We start from the raw sequence: 19,101 nt of genomic DNA on the forward strand, positions 1-19,101 counted from the left end.
TGCATCATGACCTCGACATCCGGCGTGGGAGCTAGAGCACCCGACGAATGAATAAAATATAGACGTATTTGGAACAAGGTTCGCGGCGTAGAAGCCCCGGCCAAGAGATAAACCATAGATATATTCCGCTTGAGGTCCTCGGCTTAGAAGCCCCGACTGATAAATATAGACAAAAAAAAAAACCTGGACCTTGTGCGGCCAGTCCGGCCAACTCACGCCTCCTCCCATACCTTCCCAACCGTGACCTTGCAGCCTTCCTCGGCGAGCGCTGACGGTAAAATTGTACATAGTACGTATAGAACAACCCAATCCAATCCTGAATACTCCGCCTGGCTAACCCTAGCCAGCATGAAAAAAGACAAGACATACAACTTAATCAAGTTACCGTATAACAGCATGTGAAACCATATTTCCGTACTGCTTCCAGACAGGCTCCTCTTTCTGACTCCTCTCCGTATATTAAATTTGTCGCGCCAGCTCCATCACACACAGCTAAGGTGCTGGATTGCTTCCGCTGGCGCCGCCTTGCTCCTGACCAGCCAGTCTCTGGCGCTGCACCATGACTCTTCCGTTGCAAATGTCGATGAACATTTCAAACTTTTCAATTAGCTGCTCCTTTTCCTTGAGTTGAATCTTGAGCGCGTCGATTTCCTTTTGCTTCTCTTCTTCCATCTTCTTCATATCATCGCGGACCTTGGAGAGCTCACGCCGTAGTTCAGCACGGATTCGGTCCTCCGGGGACTGTGCCGTCTTGGTGTATATCGCTGGCCGGTTTTCAGCAATACCTGATGCCACCTTGGTCGGATTGCGATTGATAGCAGCTCGCGCGTTGTAAATGTCTCTCGGGAGGAGGTGGCATTCAGGGTTTTCAGTTTGCAGAATTTGCAACGTTTCTGGCACGCCCGCCCCTGTTGTTGCTTTACAGTTAGTGTAAGTCTGCAGGCAAATGGCGTTAACAAGCCTACCATTTTCTTTGAGTCGCTTGACCTCGGCGACCATTTTGCTGTCCAGTTTCCTAGCGGCAGGGTGGTCCGAAGGACCTTCGCTGGGGCCATGATTGTGCGTCAGATGTTGCGGGTTGGGTCGGTAACGAATAGTCCACTGGGTACGCTGTTCAATAGCAAAGAAACCAAATGGACAGTCGCATTTGCGAGACGACGTCTTGCGTTTACGGAATTCAGGGCTGACACGGCTTGGAGGCTTCCCAGCTCTGTCACAAACAAAAAGAACCTTCTTCAGCCCAGGTACCGTCTTCTTGGAACGGCCAATGACAATAGCATAACCGACAGAGGTACAGTAACGAAGAACGGCTTTTTGCACGGCTTCTAGTGTGGGATAGCTGCCGCCTTCTGGCGGCGGCGACATCATATCACCCATAGGTTGTGATGGGACAAACGATGGATCGTTGCGAAGCTTGGCATCCAAGGCATTAGGGTCCTCAGTTGCTCCCTGACCGTCCATTTCGACATCTTCGACCGTGTGGTCCTCTTGTTGTGGGAGACGAGCAGGGATTGATTGAGGAGTAACGTGAGTTTGCTGCGCTTGTGGAGTACGGCTTTTTGCTTGGTGCTGCAATGATTGTTGCTGGTTCGAAGGACCTGGTTGCTGCTGCTGCTGGGGGGTCGGCTGCTTCTGTGGTTGCGGTTGCGGAGTGCGTTGTTGCGGCGGAAGCTGAGGTTGAGACTGCTGCTTTTGTTGGGCTTGCTGCTGCTGTTGAGCCTGCTGCTGCTGTGCTTGCTGCTGCTGCTGAGCCTGTTGTTGCTGGTGCTGGTGTTGCTGCTGCTGCTGCTGCTGCTGCTGCTGCTGTAACTGGGCATGCTGGTGTTGCTGCTGCTGCTGCTGCTGCTGCTGCTGCTGCTGATGTTGTTGTTGCTGCTGCTGCAGTGACTGATGAGGCTGGTGTAGCGGATGGCTCTGATGAGCGGGGTGTTGATGTGTCGGGTGGGTGGGGTGGCCAGTATGGTTGTGGTGAGGCTGTTGAGGTTGCTGAGGTTGGTGTTGATGCGATTGCTGGGTTTGTTGGCTCTGTTGGCTATGTTGTGCCGTCATGGGATGGGTGGGAGGACCAGGATGTTGCTGTTGATGTTGCTGATGTTGCTGCTGGTGAGGATGTTGCTGATGCTGTCCCTGTTGCTGGTGGTTCTGGTGTCCTGGGTGTTGTTGCTGGTGGTGGGATTGCTGCTGGTGCTGCTGGTGCTGCTGCGGATGCTGCTGATGCTGCTGGGGGTGCTGCTGGGGGTGCTGGTGATGGGAGAGGATCGGATCATGTTGAATAGATTGGCTAATGGAGCCAGGGAAGACCATGGGTGAAGGATTCGGTTGGGCCATTTGCTGGCGAGGGGGGGCACCACGCTGGCGCTGGGCGGCGAGATTATTGGGAACATGAGAATTGGGGGCGCGCGAAGGTCCATTGGGAGCATTGGCATTCATTTGGTTCGGGGTGAACATCTGATGAAAGGCGCTCGTGGTGGACTGCTGCGGCGTGTAGGTTTGATAGGGCGAAGCGGCATGGGGCGCGGGCGGCGGCTTATTAGGCTGGTTCGGGTGCGATGGTGGGAAGGCAGTACCGCGACGGAGGCCAGCCTGCGGTAAATTCAAGGCGGCATGCGCGTTGGAGCCAGAGGGCCCCAGTGCCGACATCTTGCACGCCGTGTGTGTTGCGGGAAGGATCTGTCGACGAGGACGGGGCAAGTGTACGACGCGACGGGTGAGGCTATGGCGTGGACCGAGGATTGAATCTGGGTTTGTGCTGAAAGCGAACCTATGTGTCACGGAGGGTTGTCGGTATTGAGCGCGCGGCGACTTGGCGTTATCCGAGCGAGGGGTTGGGGGGAGGCAGCGATGAAATCAAACAACGACGGGCGGTAACGTGATGCAAGCGACGTAGTTGTTGTTCAGATTGAAGTGTTTTGTCCACCCAAAGACCGCGTTGGCGGGGACAGGAGTAGGGCTGGGCGAGCCCACGACAACGCAGGCGAGGGATTTCGTAAACAAAAAGGTGGCGAACCAAAGAAAAAAAAAAAAAGGGCGGTGCAACGGGAAACGGGCGCCGCGGCGGCGGCGGGTGAGGCAAGGCGGAGGAGAAGGAAGCAATGCTTGCCTCGAGCCAACACGGGATTCGAGAAGTTGTGATGGATGGTTGAAGAGAAAACCCCCTGGACGTGGACTTTTTCTTGGGGGTGTCGATAAATTTGGATGGGATGGTAGAGGCGTGGAGGTTGCAGCGCGAGCCGACAGGAGAGGTGTGGGCAGAGGAGGAGTGAGAGGAAGAGGAAGGAAAGGAGGAAGGGGAGGGGAGGGTAAAAAAGGGAAGGGGGAGAAGAAAAAATGTGAGAGGGTGGGCGTGTAGCAGACGCAATACAAGCGGGCAGGGGGACAAACGGCCTGGAAGCTATTTAGTAGTTACCAGGTCTAGTACGTCTAGTACTAAGGTACCTTATTAGCTGGCCAGGCAAGTACAAACAACAGAAGAGTATCACACACTACCTAGTAATCTGGAATACACGTTCTACTGTAGGTATACATTCGTACGGAGTACACACGTCTCGTTAGCGCAGGAACTATTACCGTTGCCACCCACCGCCCGCTGGTGGCGACAGCAGAGGGATCTCCAAGGTCCTTCCATGCTGCCACGTTTGCCACTAAACAGCGCGTCTTCACCTCTACCTACCAGGTAACTACCTACCTCCGTACGGAGTACGAAGTAACGACCTTTCTCCCACCCTCATCTCGCCACGACCTGTCCAACTGTGTCGCTTCGCTTCGCCTCGACTCCCATCCGCCGTCAACAACGCCATCTCTCCATCAGGCCCACCGCGCAAAGACACTCTAGGCTCACCTGTAGGCTGTGGCTTTTCTCTCCGCCCACGGCGGTGCTAGCTCTACCGCCAAACCCTGCCACGTACCAATACACACCGACACTCGCACAAAGCAACGCCCGATGACCTAGGTCGATGATGTGCAGCTTTGTGCGGCCACCTAGTTTGCTTCCCGTCGACAGCAAAAATGAAAAAAAAAAAAAATTTGCCAGATTGCCTACCTGCCTACCTCTATTCGACCTGCCTGCCTGCCGTCCAGTTACTCTAGTTACACATGTGCCGCACATTACGATAGGCCTGGGGGAAGGGGGGGCGCCGATTCAGCCAGTGCCCCGGTCGCAGATCCCACTAGGTAATACCACCCAAAAAAGTATATTTTACCAACGGCAACTGGGAGGGAGCCGAAGTGACCATCCACGGCCCCCAACACACAAACAAGGTGTCTGCACAGAGCAGCCGTTCAGATATTGTTGCGCCCGTCACAGTCGGAGTCTTATTATTTCTCCGAGAGGCGAATGCTTGAGCCGTTCATAGCGTCGAATCATCAACTCGATAACGCCGACATCCAACGTCGCGTCCTCGAGTAGCGGTAACCGAGAGAGAGGTAACGAGCCCCATCTAATAGGTCCATTACTGTACTGAATACCTACCTAATTAGTAGCACATGTCAGACAATTGTCCGCGCAGCCTTGTTATAAGTCAAGCAGCCTTCTCTCTTGCGGACGGAAAGCACAATAACTACATACGTACGTGTCTCTGCAGTGCCAACTCTCATCCTCTCATCCTACCACCCACCTACCACCCACCCACCTACCCCATCGATAAATAACAGGTCAAGTTGCAACTAGCAGACTGGGTGCCGCACAGCATTGGTGCATTTTACGACTCTCGAACTAGCTACCTACCTACCGAATAAAAATATGCGAGCGTCCCAGTGCGCACTTCGAGTCTCTGTGCGTGTGCCAGGGGTGCGTGCTCCCAGCGTTCTCTTCTCTCCATTGCAGGAGTTACCGTACCCGGTAGTGCCTCGTGCAACGACACTGCTCCTGCTGTGTCGTCCAACGCCTCTGCATGGTCGAGAAAACACGGTGCCTATGTTCTCGCTGCCATATCTTTTTTTTTTAACCTGCATCTGCCGTGCCAGCAATAATAGTTGATTTGTTCCTGTAATTGTCGTGTGAGCCTGCCATGGCAACGTACAGCACCAGCGACGAGCGGGGCTCTGCCTGAAATCTACACACCTCTAGCTCCTAGAGGCCTGTACCTTAGTAAGAGGCCTGTACCTGAGGTAGGTACCTACACGAATTGCTCATGTTGGCATTTTCGCATTTTCGTTTCCCCTTCCCACAAAGTTCATGGATGCTATCGATCCTATTCACCATTATGAGACCAAATTTCATCAACGCATCGGAAATACATCCAACACCCACACCGGCCAACATGTTTCCATCCTGAACACCGCCCGTTTTATCCGTACCATATGAGTACACCTCTATCCACAGAGGGTCCCCCCTCCTCCTCCCCGCGCCGCGCCGCCAGAACACACCACATCCTTCTGTGGAGCCACCCTGTTCCAGTCTTCAGCCCAACACCCCCCCCCAGGTGCCCAGTGCCGTGGCTCGGGGGAGGGGTGATTGTGCATGGACGATTCGATACCTCTTTTATCAACAATATTTCTTTGAATGGCACCGACAGCTCAGAAAATCTCACAACTCTATAGATGAGAAAAAGTCAGGATACATGTCTTGATCTCTGCCCCTTCCCTACGAGGATCCCGTCTACCTCCGGCTGCCAACCCGGGACGGCCGGCCTCAACACCACTGCATGTTCCATCATAACCATCACACACACGCCTCCACTCTCCGGACGAACCCATGCCCCTACATCACGTCGGTACTTTATCGTCAACCCTGCTTGAGACATCCTTTTTAATGTACAGCATATTTTTGTTATAGTACTTGTGCCTTTTATTCTTCTAGTATACAAAACGACGGAGAAAAAAGCCAAAACCCGTTCGCGCTTAGCCATGTAGATGATGCAAATCAACGTGCCCGTGTCTCTCCAAAAAAAAAAAAAGAAAAAGAAAAAAACTCCCCCCCAAAAAACAGGCTGACAAACCAAGTGTACAAATGAACATCAAACGATTGAACCGTGTCCCGAGCCAACTCGTCCCCACACCCCTGTCCACCCGCCCCCTGTCACTAAGCACCTTCGCTTGCCTTGTCCTGCTTTCGGCTGTTGACAATCACCTGTCGTAGCACCTTGAGCTTCTCCTCCGTCACACGAATCGCCTCCTGCACTTCCCGCGCGTCTTGCCGTGACTCACGCACCCTCTCCTGCATTGTACGCGGCTCAACCGCGCGCTTCCTGATACCATGGTTGTCCGAGTCCACCTGCCCCAGGCCCGTCCGCTCCTCCAGCCACTCCCACAGCTCGCTTTCCTCTCTGCGCCACATCTCCTCATACGCGGCCAGCCTGAAAGGACCATACATGTCCATTAGCTCGCCCCGTCCGCCCGCGCCTCCCCCGAAACCGCCCGCCGGCTTGCTGGGTGAGAAGCCGAATCCAAACCACGATGCAACGAGCAGCCCGACAAGCAGGCCGTACATGACATTGCCCGTCAGAATCGGCTTGAGAATATCTAGTATCGGTTCCAGAACCCCACGAATAGGTTCCAACGGGCCCCAGCTGGTCTTGGATGTCTCAGTCTGCTTGGCCGAGACACCTGAGCCTTCATTGGTTGTTAGGCTGGCCCTGCCCTTCTTGCCCTTCTTTTTGCCCTTGCCGCCATTCGTAAGTGTATTGGACCGACCCCTAGTCGTGACCGCTGCCTTAATCGAAGCAAACAGCTCTTCGCAGAATTTGGCTTGCCCATCGTTCACATTCTTCTCAATCGGGCCCTTGATCCAGCTCTTGCCGGTCCACTCTGTCGTATAGTTGACCTGGATCCTCGTCGCATTGTTCTCGGCCCAGGTAAAGCAATATCTAGTCTTGACTGTGAAGAGCGTGCCGGATGGAACTTCGGGGGTTCGTGTCGATAGTATCAGCGTAATGGACTTTTCAAAGTCAAGACTCTCCAGATTTTCCGTCACAATACACTTTGTCTGTTTGGGACCCAGTGAAGCATATAAAGGCTTGATATATGTCCATGCTCGCGTGTTGTTGTCCATGGTCAACCCCTTCTTTTCGTCAACCGTCACTTCCAGACACTTCTGGTCTTCCGATAGCCATTTGGTCATCCACCCCGTCGATGCTGACCCGAAAAGCAAATTGTAGACTTTGCCTAGAGGCGCAGGGATGATGTCGTCGCCCACAGTCTTGTCGTAATGCGTACTGCTGTCTGTGCACTCGGTCGGCGCGTGTGTTGCTGGGCCTGGGTACTCACCGCCGACAGATGGCGAGTTTGGAGCATCCCTGGCGCTGTCCGCTGAAGCGCCATTAAGAGTCGTCATGGCAGACGCTTTCCGGCTCGCGACTTTTTCGTTGTCGGCATCTGCGCCAGTACTTGCTTCGGTTGGTTGCGTATCTACAAAAGTACCGTCCTCCTCTTCGTCGTAGAACTCATCATCGTCGTCGCTGTCTTCACCAGACTCTGAGCCCATGGGGCTCTCGTTCTCCAAACCAAGACCCTGAGGCTCATCGTCCACCTTTTCTGTCTTGTCGCCACCTGTTCCTTCGAGCTGCACGCCGTTGAGGGAGCTCTTGAGCGTAGGGTGACCTAGCTTCCAGATGTTGACAATCAAGTCATAGGTAGCGTCTCTGCTGGTGAAACTTGCAAAAATGTGCTTGGCGTGCAAGGTTGAAATCATCAACCCGTTTTTGAAGACTAATGCTGTGCTGCGCTTCTCGACCGATACAATCTCGTCAAAGCTCATGACTAGGGTGGTTGTCCATCCAAGAATGTTGCTGCTGAAGCAAAGGTGACCCTCGGAAACATAGAGACGACCGTGGGCCAGAATTTCACGCTGCAAGGCGCAACTATAGTCCTCGATAAGATAGTCGTCATCGGGAACGCTTTTGAAGAACGAGTGGAAGTCGCGGTTTCTTTTCTTGCTAGCAATGGCAAAGCCGGTGAGCTTGGGAGCACCCAAGGTCGGCGTTGACTGCAGCGGCACGCCTGTCGATACGCCAATGGTCGCACCTGTCGTCACAGAGCTGCCTCTTTTCCTATGCGGCTTCAGCGCGCTCCGGACGCTCGAGCTTCTGTTGAGACCCATGGCATCGGGCTGCATTTGCGCGAAATCATCACCGTTGGCCGATTCGATGACTGATCGTGGCCTACTAACTGGCTCATCGGTTGGTAGCTCAGCGTGGGGTTCGACCGGCGCGGATTCGGACCTTGCTCGTGTGTCGACAACATCGGGAAACCTGGCACTGGCGGGGCTAGCAACATTGCTGGGTGCATCCGACAGGCCAAGCTGGCTGAGGCTCAGCTCTCCGGTACCCAGAGTCTGTATGGCCGAGCTGCGCTGTGAGGTCCGTGCCTGCGATTGAGTAGACTGAGCCGACTCGTCTTTATTATGTTGGGGAATGATGCTGCCGTCGCCTCCCAGCTGGTCAACGGCTTCAACGCTGAGCGATTTTGAACTTGGCGCTTTGTTTTTCTGTCCGCCCATGCCAATGCCAGTGCCGGGAATATTGTTACTCAAAGTCGTGGCTGCATTTTGCGCTGCAGATATGACCGAAGAGAAGAATCCTGTGGCGCTGGGCGTGATGCCACCGTTTTCCGCCTCGGAACCTGGCGTTAGCGGTGCAGATGTTATGTTGGAGAGTTTGCTCGGCCCTATAGCAGCTCCTCCGGATTTGCTTCTCCTGTGAAGGTTCATATTTCGCGTGGGCGACCCGGTTTCAGCAGGACTCTTGGTGGTGGCGCCAGAGGTCATCTTTTCCGGCGAAGAGGTCAGAGCGTGGCCGAAACCGAGGCCAGTGTCGGTTGGTGTGGGTGGCGTGTTGACAATGACGGGGCCGGGCTTGTCACCATTTGGAGGGGTCCGGGGTATGTCGAGCTCGATATTGGAGACCTTGCCCCGAGTTTCCCGGTCGGCGGCAGCCAGCCTAGCAGGCGCAGGTAGCTCCGGGGACTTGACCGACGAGGCAGCGTCTGGGGTGTCTGCCTTGTCGTTCTTGCTACCTCTCCGCCAAGGGCTGCGGTTGTTTCGCGACGGGGGCAGAATCTTGGGCGGCGAATCGAGGTGGGCGGCCTGGACGGCGGGAGAGGAAGTCGTGAGATAGCCGACCAGCGACGGGTGGTTGGAGGGAACCGGCCGTGGCGGGCGAGATGCAGATGGCGGGCGTAGGCTGCAAGTCAATGTTAGGAAACGCAAGAGCTAGGACGCACTGCAGGGAGGACGGCACAGCCGGGAACACCGAATGACGATGAGCGTATGGCGCAAGACGAAGAAAGAGAGGTAATATGGGAAAGATGGATGAAGTTGTGAGGTTGGCGAGTAATGCGTTCAGGAAGGGTCAGAGGCATTGGCTTGCCCGAGTCAGAGGCTGGCGTAATCAGAGAGCAAGTAGTATGGACAGTATGGACATATTACGAGACCAGGCTGAGCTGGGGGCGGGGTTTATTCGCCAGCCGTGGACCAATTGTTGCAGGTCACAGGACGGAGCAAGGGACGAGCTAACAAACGGCGCTGCCGCCTCAACTTGCTGTCCAAGCGAACCAAGCTGGGCCACGCAAGAAACAGAACAAGGCCAACGAAGAAATAAGAAGGGACGAAAGAAAATAGGTCCATGAACTTACGATTCTCCACTGCGATTCGCCTCCGCTCCTGACTCGTAGGATGCAAAGCTCCCATCATTAGCATCGTCCGTAAAGTCGCCGTCGTCGTTTTGGTCGTCGGCGTACAGCGACAGGTTGCTGCTTGACCAAGCCCTGTTGTCCATGGGCGGCGTGTCGTCAGCCGCATCTCCATCGCGTGTCTTGCTCTTTTTGACTCGCTGCCTGCGTCGCGCCGAGAGTGACTTGGGCAGGAGCTTGCCCAGTCCGTTTTGGCTCTCCATAGCTGGAGCGCGACGTGTAGGGGAGCAGAATATGAAATGTTTGAAAGAGAGAGTTTGCTCGTTTGAGCTTCCCCTAGCTCCGCGCTGTAGAAATGACGACCATCACCTCCTGGCAAGGGTGGCTGTCTACCTTCCATGGTATTTTGCTGGTAGCCCCTGCTGTCAATGTTGTGGTGGGGTGATGCACCAGTGAGTAGTGTAGGTGCCAGGTGCCTTATTACGTACCTCTAACATACCTACCTACATCAGTACCCGTACCTAGGTAGGAGGTAGGTACTGGTAACTAGAATATGGAGTACGAATACGGACAACGGAAACCGGGAAAAAAACATCCCACGTTTTGGTTAATCAGAAAAAGACGTCTAAACAGGAACAATTCATTATAAAACTTCCTTCGGTCCTAGAGGCATCAAACATGGAGCCATTCTTAACAATAGCAACGCTACGCTCCGTTGCCTAAAATTATCCCCTGACCATGTCGCGCAGCTACGATACATTGTGCCGTCATTATTACCCGCACTATTCCGGTAACCCCCATTTATTAGGTAAGTAGGTACCTACCTAGGTAGGTATGTACTGAGCAACTGGGTACCTACCTACCTACCTAGCCAAGGACCTCTATTCCGTAAACCAAGCTCAAAGAAATATGGCATCATCGTCGTTTCTTCATTACCTAGCTAAATTAGACCAGTGGCCGCTTCAGAACAAAATCACAGGAAAGCTATACATCACTCCAACAATTTTGCAGCAAATAATATCCCCGTACACACGATTGTGCCATCTCACAATTCCTGATCTGAATCAAACGAATCATAATCGTCGTCGTCGTCGTCGTCGTCCTCTTCATCTTCATCATCCATCAAAAAGTCCAAGAACGAGGCTTGGGGATGCGATTCGCCGCAGCAAGGACAAAGGTTGCTTTCACTATCCGAGTCCGTGCTGTCAATCTCATACCCACTGGACCTGGAAAACTCGGTCCACTGCCGCTCGCCTCTATCTCGCGAAATGGGCACACGTTTCCAAATCACACTACCATCTGGTCTTACTGAAGTTGGGTGCCCCTTTTCCTCAGGAGCCGGAGGGAGAATGCCTAGCTTTGGTCGATGCCAGCCACTCAATGGGCTCTCAAGATCATGCACATCGTCCATGTCATCATCCTCACCGTCTGCTGACTTCCATGCGCGGATAATCCTTGCGCACCACTTGCTGCCAGACAGCTCCTGCAAGTGCTTCTTATGGGCAAAAAAAGTGGCCGGTCCGTCAAGGTAGAGGCCCTCATCTTTGAGCATGCCACTGAGTTCCGCTGATGCTTTCATTCCGGCATCATCAAATGGCATGCCAGTGACCTGCAATTCGTTGAGTGTGCAGCCTAGCTCGTGGGATGTGATCCCATGCAGCTCAGAGCCTGAAAAGGGAACAAGCTCATCCGAAAAATTGACTAAATCAAGACGGAGGATTGTTAAGTTTGGCAGAAGTTTTGGACGTGCTTTTGATTTGTCACGGTGAGTAGGATCGTATGGAGGACGTAGTGCAGTGAGAAAGTCCACAATCTGGCTCCATGTGTAGCAGCGGAAGCCTCCCCGCACAAGAAGGGACTCATAAGGGCGGATGTGAACCCGGAGAGGCTGGTCCTTTTTCAAATCCGCGTGATAGCCAGCGTCGAGCTTGTGACGGCGGCGCTGATCATCGTAGTATCGCGCAATCACGCGGAATGTGATGCTCTGGATGGGATGCCGAAATCTAGGATTTAGCTCGCCAAAGTTTCGGAGTGCCTGGGGAGAAGTAAAAACGAAATGATTACTTTCCCACAGGTACTTTGTGCCCTCTACATGCATGGCACTGCAAGTAGCCAGGAAGTGGATAGAAATCTGATTCCCTCGCTCTTTTTCCACGTCGGAAATGTTTTCTTGAGCAAGTGGTGACAACGGGTCAACGATTGAGTGGGGGCTGGTCATGGCGAATTTGAGAATACGGAGTAACACCTCTGTTGGTAGCCGAGGCCCTGTTATGTCGTTGACCGCATTGGATGATCGGGTCTTGCGGCGCCCGGGTTCTACAGCAGATAAATGAGCCTGCGATATCGAGGACCAAGGAATGTTGTGCTGTCGGAGAAGCTTCTTGAGGCGCAGGTTCTCTTGGGCGAGAGCACGGTTGGACCGGTGCAACGGTGCATTGTACAGAACTTCTGCCTGGTCATCCTTATCCCGGCACTCCCAGGGCACAATGGTCTACTTTCGTTAGAGAAGACCATCCGCATGACCATCAAGTAGATGTTAGACTCACTGCACTCATGATGGATGTGGTCGGCGGGCTTGAACGCCAAAAGGTTACCGGGATGAGCTATGCCGAGACAAAGTGTACTCTTGCAGAATAGCTCAGATTGTACTTGACGGATACCGTTAATTGGGAACGCTTCGCAGAGCAAACGGTTGAAAGTTGTTCAGCGGAAAATATCTCTCAGGTGCCGAGGTCTCTGGCTCGCTGTACCCCTTAGCGGGAAGCGGGTGACGTGACTGTTGCTTCTTGCCGGTTAAAAAGAGTATCACCGACAAGCTCTGCTTCCGTGAAGCTCCTGCTGCATTTGCAGTCGAAAAACGAGATGGCGGTCTGTTGTTCGTCAAACGCGGCCTCTTGGACCTTGCTGTTGGAGGTCTCTCAGGTGGCTATCCGTCGCTGAACGGGCTGAACAAAGCCGAGGGGACGAGACGGCGGGACAGCGATGCTCACTGCAACAGATGGATAGCTGCGCCGTTCCGAAAAGACGACTTCGAGGAATGAAAAAAGTTCGTTTGAAAGGATCACGTCGCCTCAGGGTCAGGGCTGCTAGCGAGTTGGATGCCGGGCCTGGTATAATACTGTAGTGTAGGTAGGTAGGTAGGTAGTAGTTAGTGGTTTATTCTTTCCTTCATGCAATTGCCTGCAGCTGGCGGGGGAGTGTGTAGGTAGACTCGCAGCTGGCAGCTGCCAATCACCTGACGGTCAAACAGCAACGTCGCACTGTACGGTCGCTTTGTACAAGTAGGAGGTAGCACGTTAATTGATGCCTGGGAATTCATTTGGCTGCTCTTATTCGCGACGAACATTCCTTTATGTATATTAAGGGATATCTTTTGATCTGGATTACCGCCCGTGCCCCAACGTTGCTTGTGTGTACTTGGATACTTCCCACCCTCACAAAAATTGGAGTCGCTCACTGTACGGACACGGTTGGACAGGAAAAACGTGCTCGGCACTGCCAAAGTCGTCGCTATTGTTTCCCATATTCCTCTTTCCATATTCTGTCCCACTTCTCTTTATCAACGGCGAAGTGACGGACAAAGTCATTTTCCAGCTCATGCGCTCTTCGGCCCAGCAGAACAAGGCTGTGTAACGGCGGACCAAACTCGTCATCTTGGGAGCACAGCTCTTCCAGTGTGCCCGCTATAAACTTTTCCGTCTTGCCGCCGACGCGGGCTGCGCCAATTGCGAGCGAATCGCGGGTACAGACACCATCTTTGCGCTCCTCTTCGACTTCAATCATTTGCTGGGCGCATTGGCCCACCGTCATGTAGCGAGGAGGCTCGAAAATCATGCGGCCTCGCGCAAGATTCTCCAAGCTCTGTTCCTTGACCTTGATGTCGACTAAAACAAGCGTGTGCAGACCGATTTGGCGGTTCTCTCTTATTCTGTCGTAGAACGAGGAGGGCTTCCAGTTGTCTGTGAAGAAAACCATGGATACTGTCTGACCAAAGTTGTAGAGCTGGAGGCCGCATGCGCCAATGCCAGACATGATAGATGCATTCGGAACAGTTCGTACAGGAATATTGAGTTCGCGCGCGCGGAGAACGAGGTCGGTATGGGTTGTCGCACTGGTGTTGTTAGCACAGTAGGGCGTGTGAGGACGGGTGTACCAACCCAAAGGGATCCCCAACGACTAGAAATGCGACATCCTCGTCTTGCGCATTGCGTAAAATTTCGTCGCTGTTGGATTCGACCATTTCTCGATCGGCGAGGATGATTGAACGCTCATAGTATTTTTCCTGCTAAGTCAGACACCTGTGGTCACAAGGCAAACTTGCGACTTACCAGAACCATCTGGTCAACGAGCAAAATGCTGGTATATGCCTCAAGATAGACGCGCGAGGCCTTCTTCACGACCTCTAGACCCTTGACGGTGATATCCGTCTCGTCTGACAGCCCAAGGCCAACCAGGTACAGCATTTTCGCGGAAGGACAATTCAACAATTTTTTGTCGATGTTGAAATGCCCCGCCGCGGGGCAGACAACTCGAAGAGAAGTCGTGCCGCTACTACCTGGTACCTACAGTGGGTGTAGGTACTTATCTAATTCATTTTACTGGGTCAGACCATTCCGGTAGTTGTTCCTGGATCAGACAACCGGAGCTTGCCCGTCTCGACTGTCCACCTACACGACCATCGCAACAACCTCGAACGGCTCCAATCAGCGACATGTCGAACCCCAAAAATGGCAGCGCGTACGGCGCGCCGGCTGGCGATACCGATTTCCGAAAGACGTGGGATCTTGATGAATACGCGGAAAAGGCCAAGGAGCGCGAGGCCAAGGAGAAGGAAGAGGGAAAGGCGAGATACGAAGCTAAGCTGGCTGGCAAGAAATACTACAAACCCAAGACGGGCGACGAGACATATACCTCTGCGCGCCGAAATGTTATGGATTTCTCTGGCCAAGTGGGCAAGACGCAACTCGTTGGTGCAGGTGCCGGCGTTGGCAAGCGTGGCCGTGGCGCCGGATTCTACTGTGAAGCGTGTGACCTTACCTTCAAGGACAATCTTCAGGTATGCCCTTATTCGCTGCATGTTGTAAAAATTGTCGCTAATGAAGCCTGCAGTACATTGAACATCTGAACACGACGCAGCATCTGTTAAATGCTGGGCAGACGACCGAAGTCAGACGCGCCACGGTGGAAGAAGTCCGAGACCGAATAACCTTTTACGTTCAGCGGAGGGAAGAGCTAGAAAAAGACAAGGTTACTAGCCTCCAAGAGCGACTGCAGATACGAGAAGAAGAAAACGAAAAAGAGGCGGAAGAGAAGAGGAAGAAGCGACGCGACGAGGTGGAAAAGAAAAGACTGGAAAAGGAAGAGGCAGCCAAAGTCAAAGTCGAATATGGTGAGGATGTACGAATAGAGGGAGAGCACGAAGAGGACGACATGATGGCGCAAATGGGGTTTACCGGATTTGGCACGTCAAAGAAATGAAGACCGGGAGCATATTCGGCGCAATGTTTTAGTATACAATACGATACCCCGATACTGTCTTGGCAGTATCCTAGAAGGAGACAACGGCCAGTTCCGCTGTAAACTGGTTATTTTTTTGTAAGAGGTTCTGGTGGAACATGATGCATGCATTGCCATGTGATTGGTCATCACGGGGTCTCTGTATTGCTCACGATGGGCTTTAGATGAAGTGTTGAGCCTTGAGCAAGAAGGGAAAAAAAAGTATTTCCTTTAAGTGAAAGTGTTTCGGTGTCGACAATACCTAACCTAGTGGTGTACCTACAGTTGGTGTACGTACCGCCGTGGAAGATGTTCCAACGCGTGCCGATTCCCCACTACCTGAACCGCCCTTTGCCCCGCGCCAGAGTGGTTCAAGAAAAGCAGATCTTCTGAGCATCCTACCTACGATTCGAGGCCGTATGAGCAGACGACCCGCCAAGAACTGGGAACCTGCATACATATCCGAGCCATAAATATACAGAATCGTACCTACACGGACACTCGGCAGCCATGGCGGGACCGTATTCAGCAGCGGCGACCCTTTTGCGCCGCCAGCTCAAAGAGATGCAGGTCAGCAAGGATATCCCCGGAATATCGTGCGGCCTCGTCAGCGACAGCAACATATTTGAGTGGGAGGTTATGCTCATGATCAGCGACGACTGCAAATACTACGGAGGTATGTCTTTAGAAGCTGGCACGCTCTTGTGGTTGCCCAATCACGGTTAATCGACCGGTCTCGTGCTCTTCTTGACTGACGGCTAACATGTCCGGTCGCCTTCGTCCCCTCAGGCGGCAACTTTCGAGCGCACCTCGTATTCCCGCCCAACTACCCTCACATGCCACCATCCCTGACCTTTCAGGAGCCGATCCCCTTCCACCCCAACATTTACGAAAACGGCAAGCTGTGCATCTCGATCCTGCACCCGCCTGAGGAGGACCAGTACGGATACGAGGCGGCCTCGGAGCGTTGGAGCCCCGTCCAGTCCCCCGAAACGATCCTACTGAGCATCATCAGCTTGTTCCACAGCCCTAATGAGGAGAGCCCGGCCAATGTCGAGGCAGCTAGGATGCTACGTGAGGAAAAGGAGGGCAAGCATAAGGACTTTCGCCGTCGTTGCCGTCAATGCGTGCGGGAGAGCCTGGGAGAGGACTAGCAGGGCTGCTGTTGTATCAAAATATCACCGGATTGGAGATTTAGTTTGGCGCAAGTCACGCGGCGTTTTCGTGTTTGGGGTGCTTTCATAGCGATGCTTGTCGGCTTGGTAGCGCACCAAGCGTAGTAAGGCTGCAATGCTTTTTGCATAATGGCAATATGGTTAGAGCGAGCAGGAATTTGAACTTATGAATTATGTTGAACGTGATTTAAAAGGTCTCTACTCCTTACTTTCCAGACCGAGAATGGGAGCAACGACCCGATCCCATTCTTCGTCCCAACGTAGGAGACCTTCTTTGATCGCTCCTTTTTTTAGGGTAGCGAGCTCCTCGGCACCGTCACCGGCTAATAGCCTCTTGAAGAGGAGGTTTAGCTCCGACGCAGTCTCGAAACCACATCCATTGATGCTCTCTTTGACGAGTTCGCTGAAGCTCTCAAACTTGGAGTAGGCTACAACAGGCAGGCCTGCACCAAACATGTCGACAACCTTCATCGGCAGATCCACACCAGACGAAGACTTGTGTAGGGAAATACCAAGGTCAGCAGCCGCCAAGAGCTGAGCGTAATCACGGTTGGACAGCCAGGCAGCTACGACTTTGATACCGGGAAGCTGCCCACCGTCGGTGAGCTCCTTAATCTTGTCCAAGTACATCTTTCTTTGGGGTCCTTTGCCGGTGATGATGACTAGGATGGGAGAGGCGGGTTCGCTGTTGTCGTCCACCTCACGAATGCCCGCGTAGGCGACGAGGGCGCTGAGAAGGATGCTAAAATCTTCGTCGGCGGTCCAGGAGGTACTGCTGACAATCAAGCGGACGTTGGCGTCGAGAATATCCTGGGCCTGAGACTGCGTCTCTGGGATGCGCATGAGGACCTGTTCTCGCTCCTTGAGCGAGGTAATGGGCTGAAAAATGGCGGCGGGCCGGTCATGCAGGGTATGAACGGGTTTTCCAAGGTTGAATTTGCCGGCGTTCAGTTGTTTGGCCATGGCATCAGTGACAGCAATATTGGCGTTGCAGAGGCGGCGTCCAAAGAAGAACTCATACCAGCGGTAGAGGGGGACGAGAGGCGCGTAGAGCTTGCCTTTTTGCGCGAGGATGGTGTGGCCGTAGTTGTGCCAGTCGATGATGACCTTGCTTCCGCGCATCCAAGCGACAAACAGGGCTACATGGAAAGTTGGAATAGATGGAGGGTTCTGCGCTGGTTAGATGCTAGTAGTAGGAAATGAGTTGGGTTGCTTACCTGAATAATGATCCATTCAGCGGCAGGCGCACGGTACATCATTGTGTCAAACAGAGTCCAGATCTGCTGGATGACCTTGCCAGGAATCTGAACGAGGAAGCTCAAGTTGCCCCAGGCAAGCCACTCGGGGAGAGGATCCAAAGGGTAGAGTGTGGCATTGGGGTTGCCGATGAGCTCAGGATGGCGAGCAGTTTCTATCCAGTGATCAGTCCGACTTCTCCTATTGGGACCAAGCGCGGCGAACCTTTCAGGGCAATAATGTCCACCTTCTTTCCGTGCTTGGCGATGCTGATGGCGTGGTACTGCATGCGGGGGCTGCGTCCAATGTCGCCCAGCACGATAATCTGGATGTGGTTGTTCTTGGAGTCCTCAGCGGGCTGGTACTTTGTTGGCCACGAATTGCGCAGGCCGCGGCCAAGGTAAGCAAGGAACTGGTAGCCATAGCTGACGAGAAAGACAAAGAGGCCGCCCGCGACGACAGACAGAATAAAGGGGACGATCATGGCGGGCGATTGGGTGACGATGTCGAGTCGACTGGCCGTGCGCGCGCAAGTTGTGTCGCGGGTCGGGTGAGGTAATGTGGCGGAATGGCCAGTGAAGCCTGGACAATTCAGCGTTTGCCGTGAGAATTGGTTGTGGTGGAGAGAGCCGGGCGTTGAAGGCGCTGGAGGCGCTGGTGCCGCCGTCTTTGGGGTGCCTCTAGACGCCTGGAGCTAGTGCCTGTGCCTCTGGCCACCTGCATGCACGACCAGCACTTAGTACTAACCTACCTTGTATGTACCTAGGTAGGTAGGTAGTATTAATGACGACAACGCAGGATGCAAGGACAAATCGAGGAGCCGGTTAAATTATGCCAAGCGATGCTTTTATAATAATAAATCATTAATAATACAAATTCCTGCTTTCAACGTCCACAATGGCTTTCTGCACAGGGAGCACGCCACCTCCAAGCCGCAAGCTTATCGCCTGCCACTTTGGGCCAAGCCGGGGACTCTCTATCTTGACCGTGAAAGGATACTATAGTTACTAACTACCTACCTTAGGTAGGTAGGTAGGTACCTAGGTACTCTTCGGCTGACCTTGTTAGCCATGCAGGACAAGATAAAAGGACAGATTGGAAGAAACGAGTAAGAAGCCATCTAGGTTCACAAGCTAGTGCCACAAACCGTCTTAACAGTATGATGGGATATGGGTTCCTGACTAGCACTAGACGGGCTGTCGCTTGCAGATTAGCTCTATTCGCAGGGATCTCGTATCTGATGTCCATTTGTTGCCACTTGCACACCATGTCATTAATATAATGGACAGCGAGACAGGTTTCTGTTCACTTCCTTCTTTGTTTCCGCAGTGGTAGTTTCCGCAGTGGTAGTTATCGCGTGTCCTTTGTGCACTTGGCTTCTAAAATACTCTTTCTTACTCGCCGCACATTCATGCTGGTGCCATAATTAAAGTTGCGGATGCATTGACCATACTCCAGCTTATCCTACACTAGCGCCAGCTCCCAAGCAAGACCATTCATTATTGTGGTATCTGTGTTGTTGGACATGGTGTCTGAAAGAGTTGCCAGACGTCCATGTGCCACTGATTTTCTTGAACTCAAAGTCTCTTCTAATATTCGGTGAATTATACAATTCTTGCAATACACAAAT

At 53.1% G+C, this 19,101-nt stretch overlaps 7 protein-coding genes across 7 annotated transcripts; 2 read left to right on the plus strand and 5 right to left on the minus strand.

The window, feature by feature from the left end:
• Nucleotides 1-492: 492 nt before the first annotated feature.
• On the minus strand, nt 493-2,640 carry CCM_04204 (Mutator-like element transposase, putative; the record flags this gene model as incomplete). The annotated part of the gene is made up of 2 exons (XM_006669352.1): nt 493-908; nt 966-2,640. 2 exons carry the CDS (start codon nt 2,638-2,640, stop codon nt 493-495), a joined length of 2,091 nt encoding a protein of 696 aa, XP_006669415.1.
• Nucleotides 2,641-6,019: 3,379 nt separating this feature from the next.
• CCM_04205 (GRAM domain-containing protein) lies at nt 6,020-9,827 on the minus strand (the record flags this gene model as incomplete). The annotated part of the gene is made up of 2 exons (XM_006669353.1): nt 6,020-9,116; nt 9,568-9,827. 2 exons carry the CDS (start codon nt 9,825-9,827, stop codon nt 6,020-6,022), a joined length of 3,357 nt encoding a protein of 1,118 aa, XP_006669416.1.
• A 782-nt stretch (nt 9,828-10,609) lies between these two features.
• Nucleotides 10,610-12,119, minus strand: CCM_04206 (uncharacterized protein; the record flags this gene model as incomplete). The annotated part of the gene is made up of 2 exons (XM_006669354.1): nt 10,610-12,055; nt 12,111-12,119. The coding sequence occupies 2 exons, from the start codon at nt 12,117-12,119 to the stop codon at nt 10,610-10,612; spliced, it is 1,455 nt and encodes a 484-aa protein (XP_006669417.1).
• Nucleotides 12,120-13,074: 955 nt separating this feature from the next.
• On the minus strand, nt 13,075-14,027 carry CCM_04207 (diphthine synthase; the record flags this gene model as incomplete). Its single annotated transcript, XM_006669355.1, has 3 exons — nt 13,075-13,675; nt 13,722-13,846; nt 13,893-14,027. 3 exons carry the CDS (start codon nt 14,025-14,027, stop codon nt 13,075-13,077), a joined length of 861 nt encoding a protein of 286 aa, XP_006669418.1.
• Nucleotides 14,028-14,275: 248 nt separating this feature from the next.
• Nucleotides 14,276-15,042, plus strand: CCM_04208 (uncharacterized protein; the record flags this gene model as incomplete). The annotated part of the gene is made up of 2 exons (XM_006669356.1): nt 14,276-14,620; nt 14,701-15,042. 2 exons carry the CDS (start codon nt 14,276-14,278, stop codon nt 15,040-15,042), a joined length of 687 nt encoding a protein of 228 aa, XP_006669419.1.
• Nucleotides 15,043-15,570: 528 nt separating this feature from the next.
• On the plus strand, nt 15,571-16,214 carry CCM_04209 (ubiquitin-conjugating enzyme E2; the record flags this gene model as incomplete). The annotated part of the gene is made up of 2 exons (XM_006669357.1): nt 15,571-15,781; nt 15,850-16,214. The coding sequence occupies 2 exons, from the start codon at nt 15,571-15,573 to the stop codon at nt 16,212-16,214; spliced, it is 576 nt and encodes a 191-aa protein (XP_006669420.1).
• A 219-nt stretch (nt 16,215-16,433) lies between these two features.
• CCM_04210 (beta-1,4-mannosyltransferase, putative) lies at nt 16,434-17,955 on the minus strand (the record flags this gene model as incomplete). Its single annotated transcript, XM_006669358.1, has 3 exons — nt 16,434-17,405; nt 17,453-17,646; nt 17,697-17,955. 3 exons carry the CDS (start codon nt 17,953-17,955, stop codon nt 16,434-16,436), a joined length of 1,425 nt encoding a protein of 474 aa, XP_006669421.1.
• Nucleotides 17,956-19,101: the final 1,146 nt, after the last annotated feature.

Source organism: Cordyceps militaris, assembly GCF_000225605.1.
Source record: "Cordyceps militaris CM01 unplaced genomic scaffold CCM_S00003, whole genome shotgun sequence".
Lineage (NCBI taxonomy): Eukaryota > Fungi > Ascomycota > Sordariomycetes > Hypocreales > Cordycipitaceae > Cordyceps > Cordyceps militaris.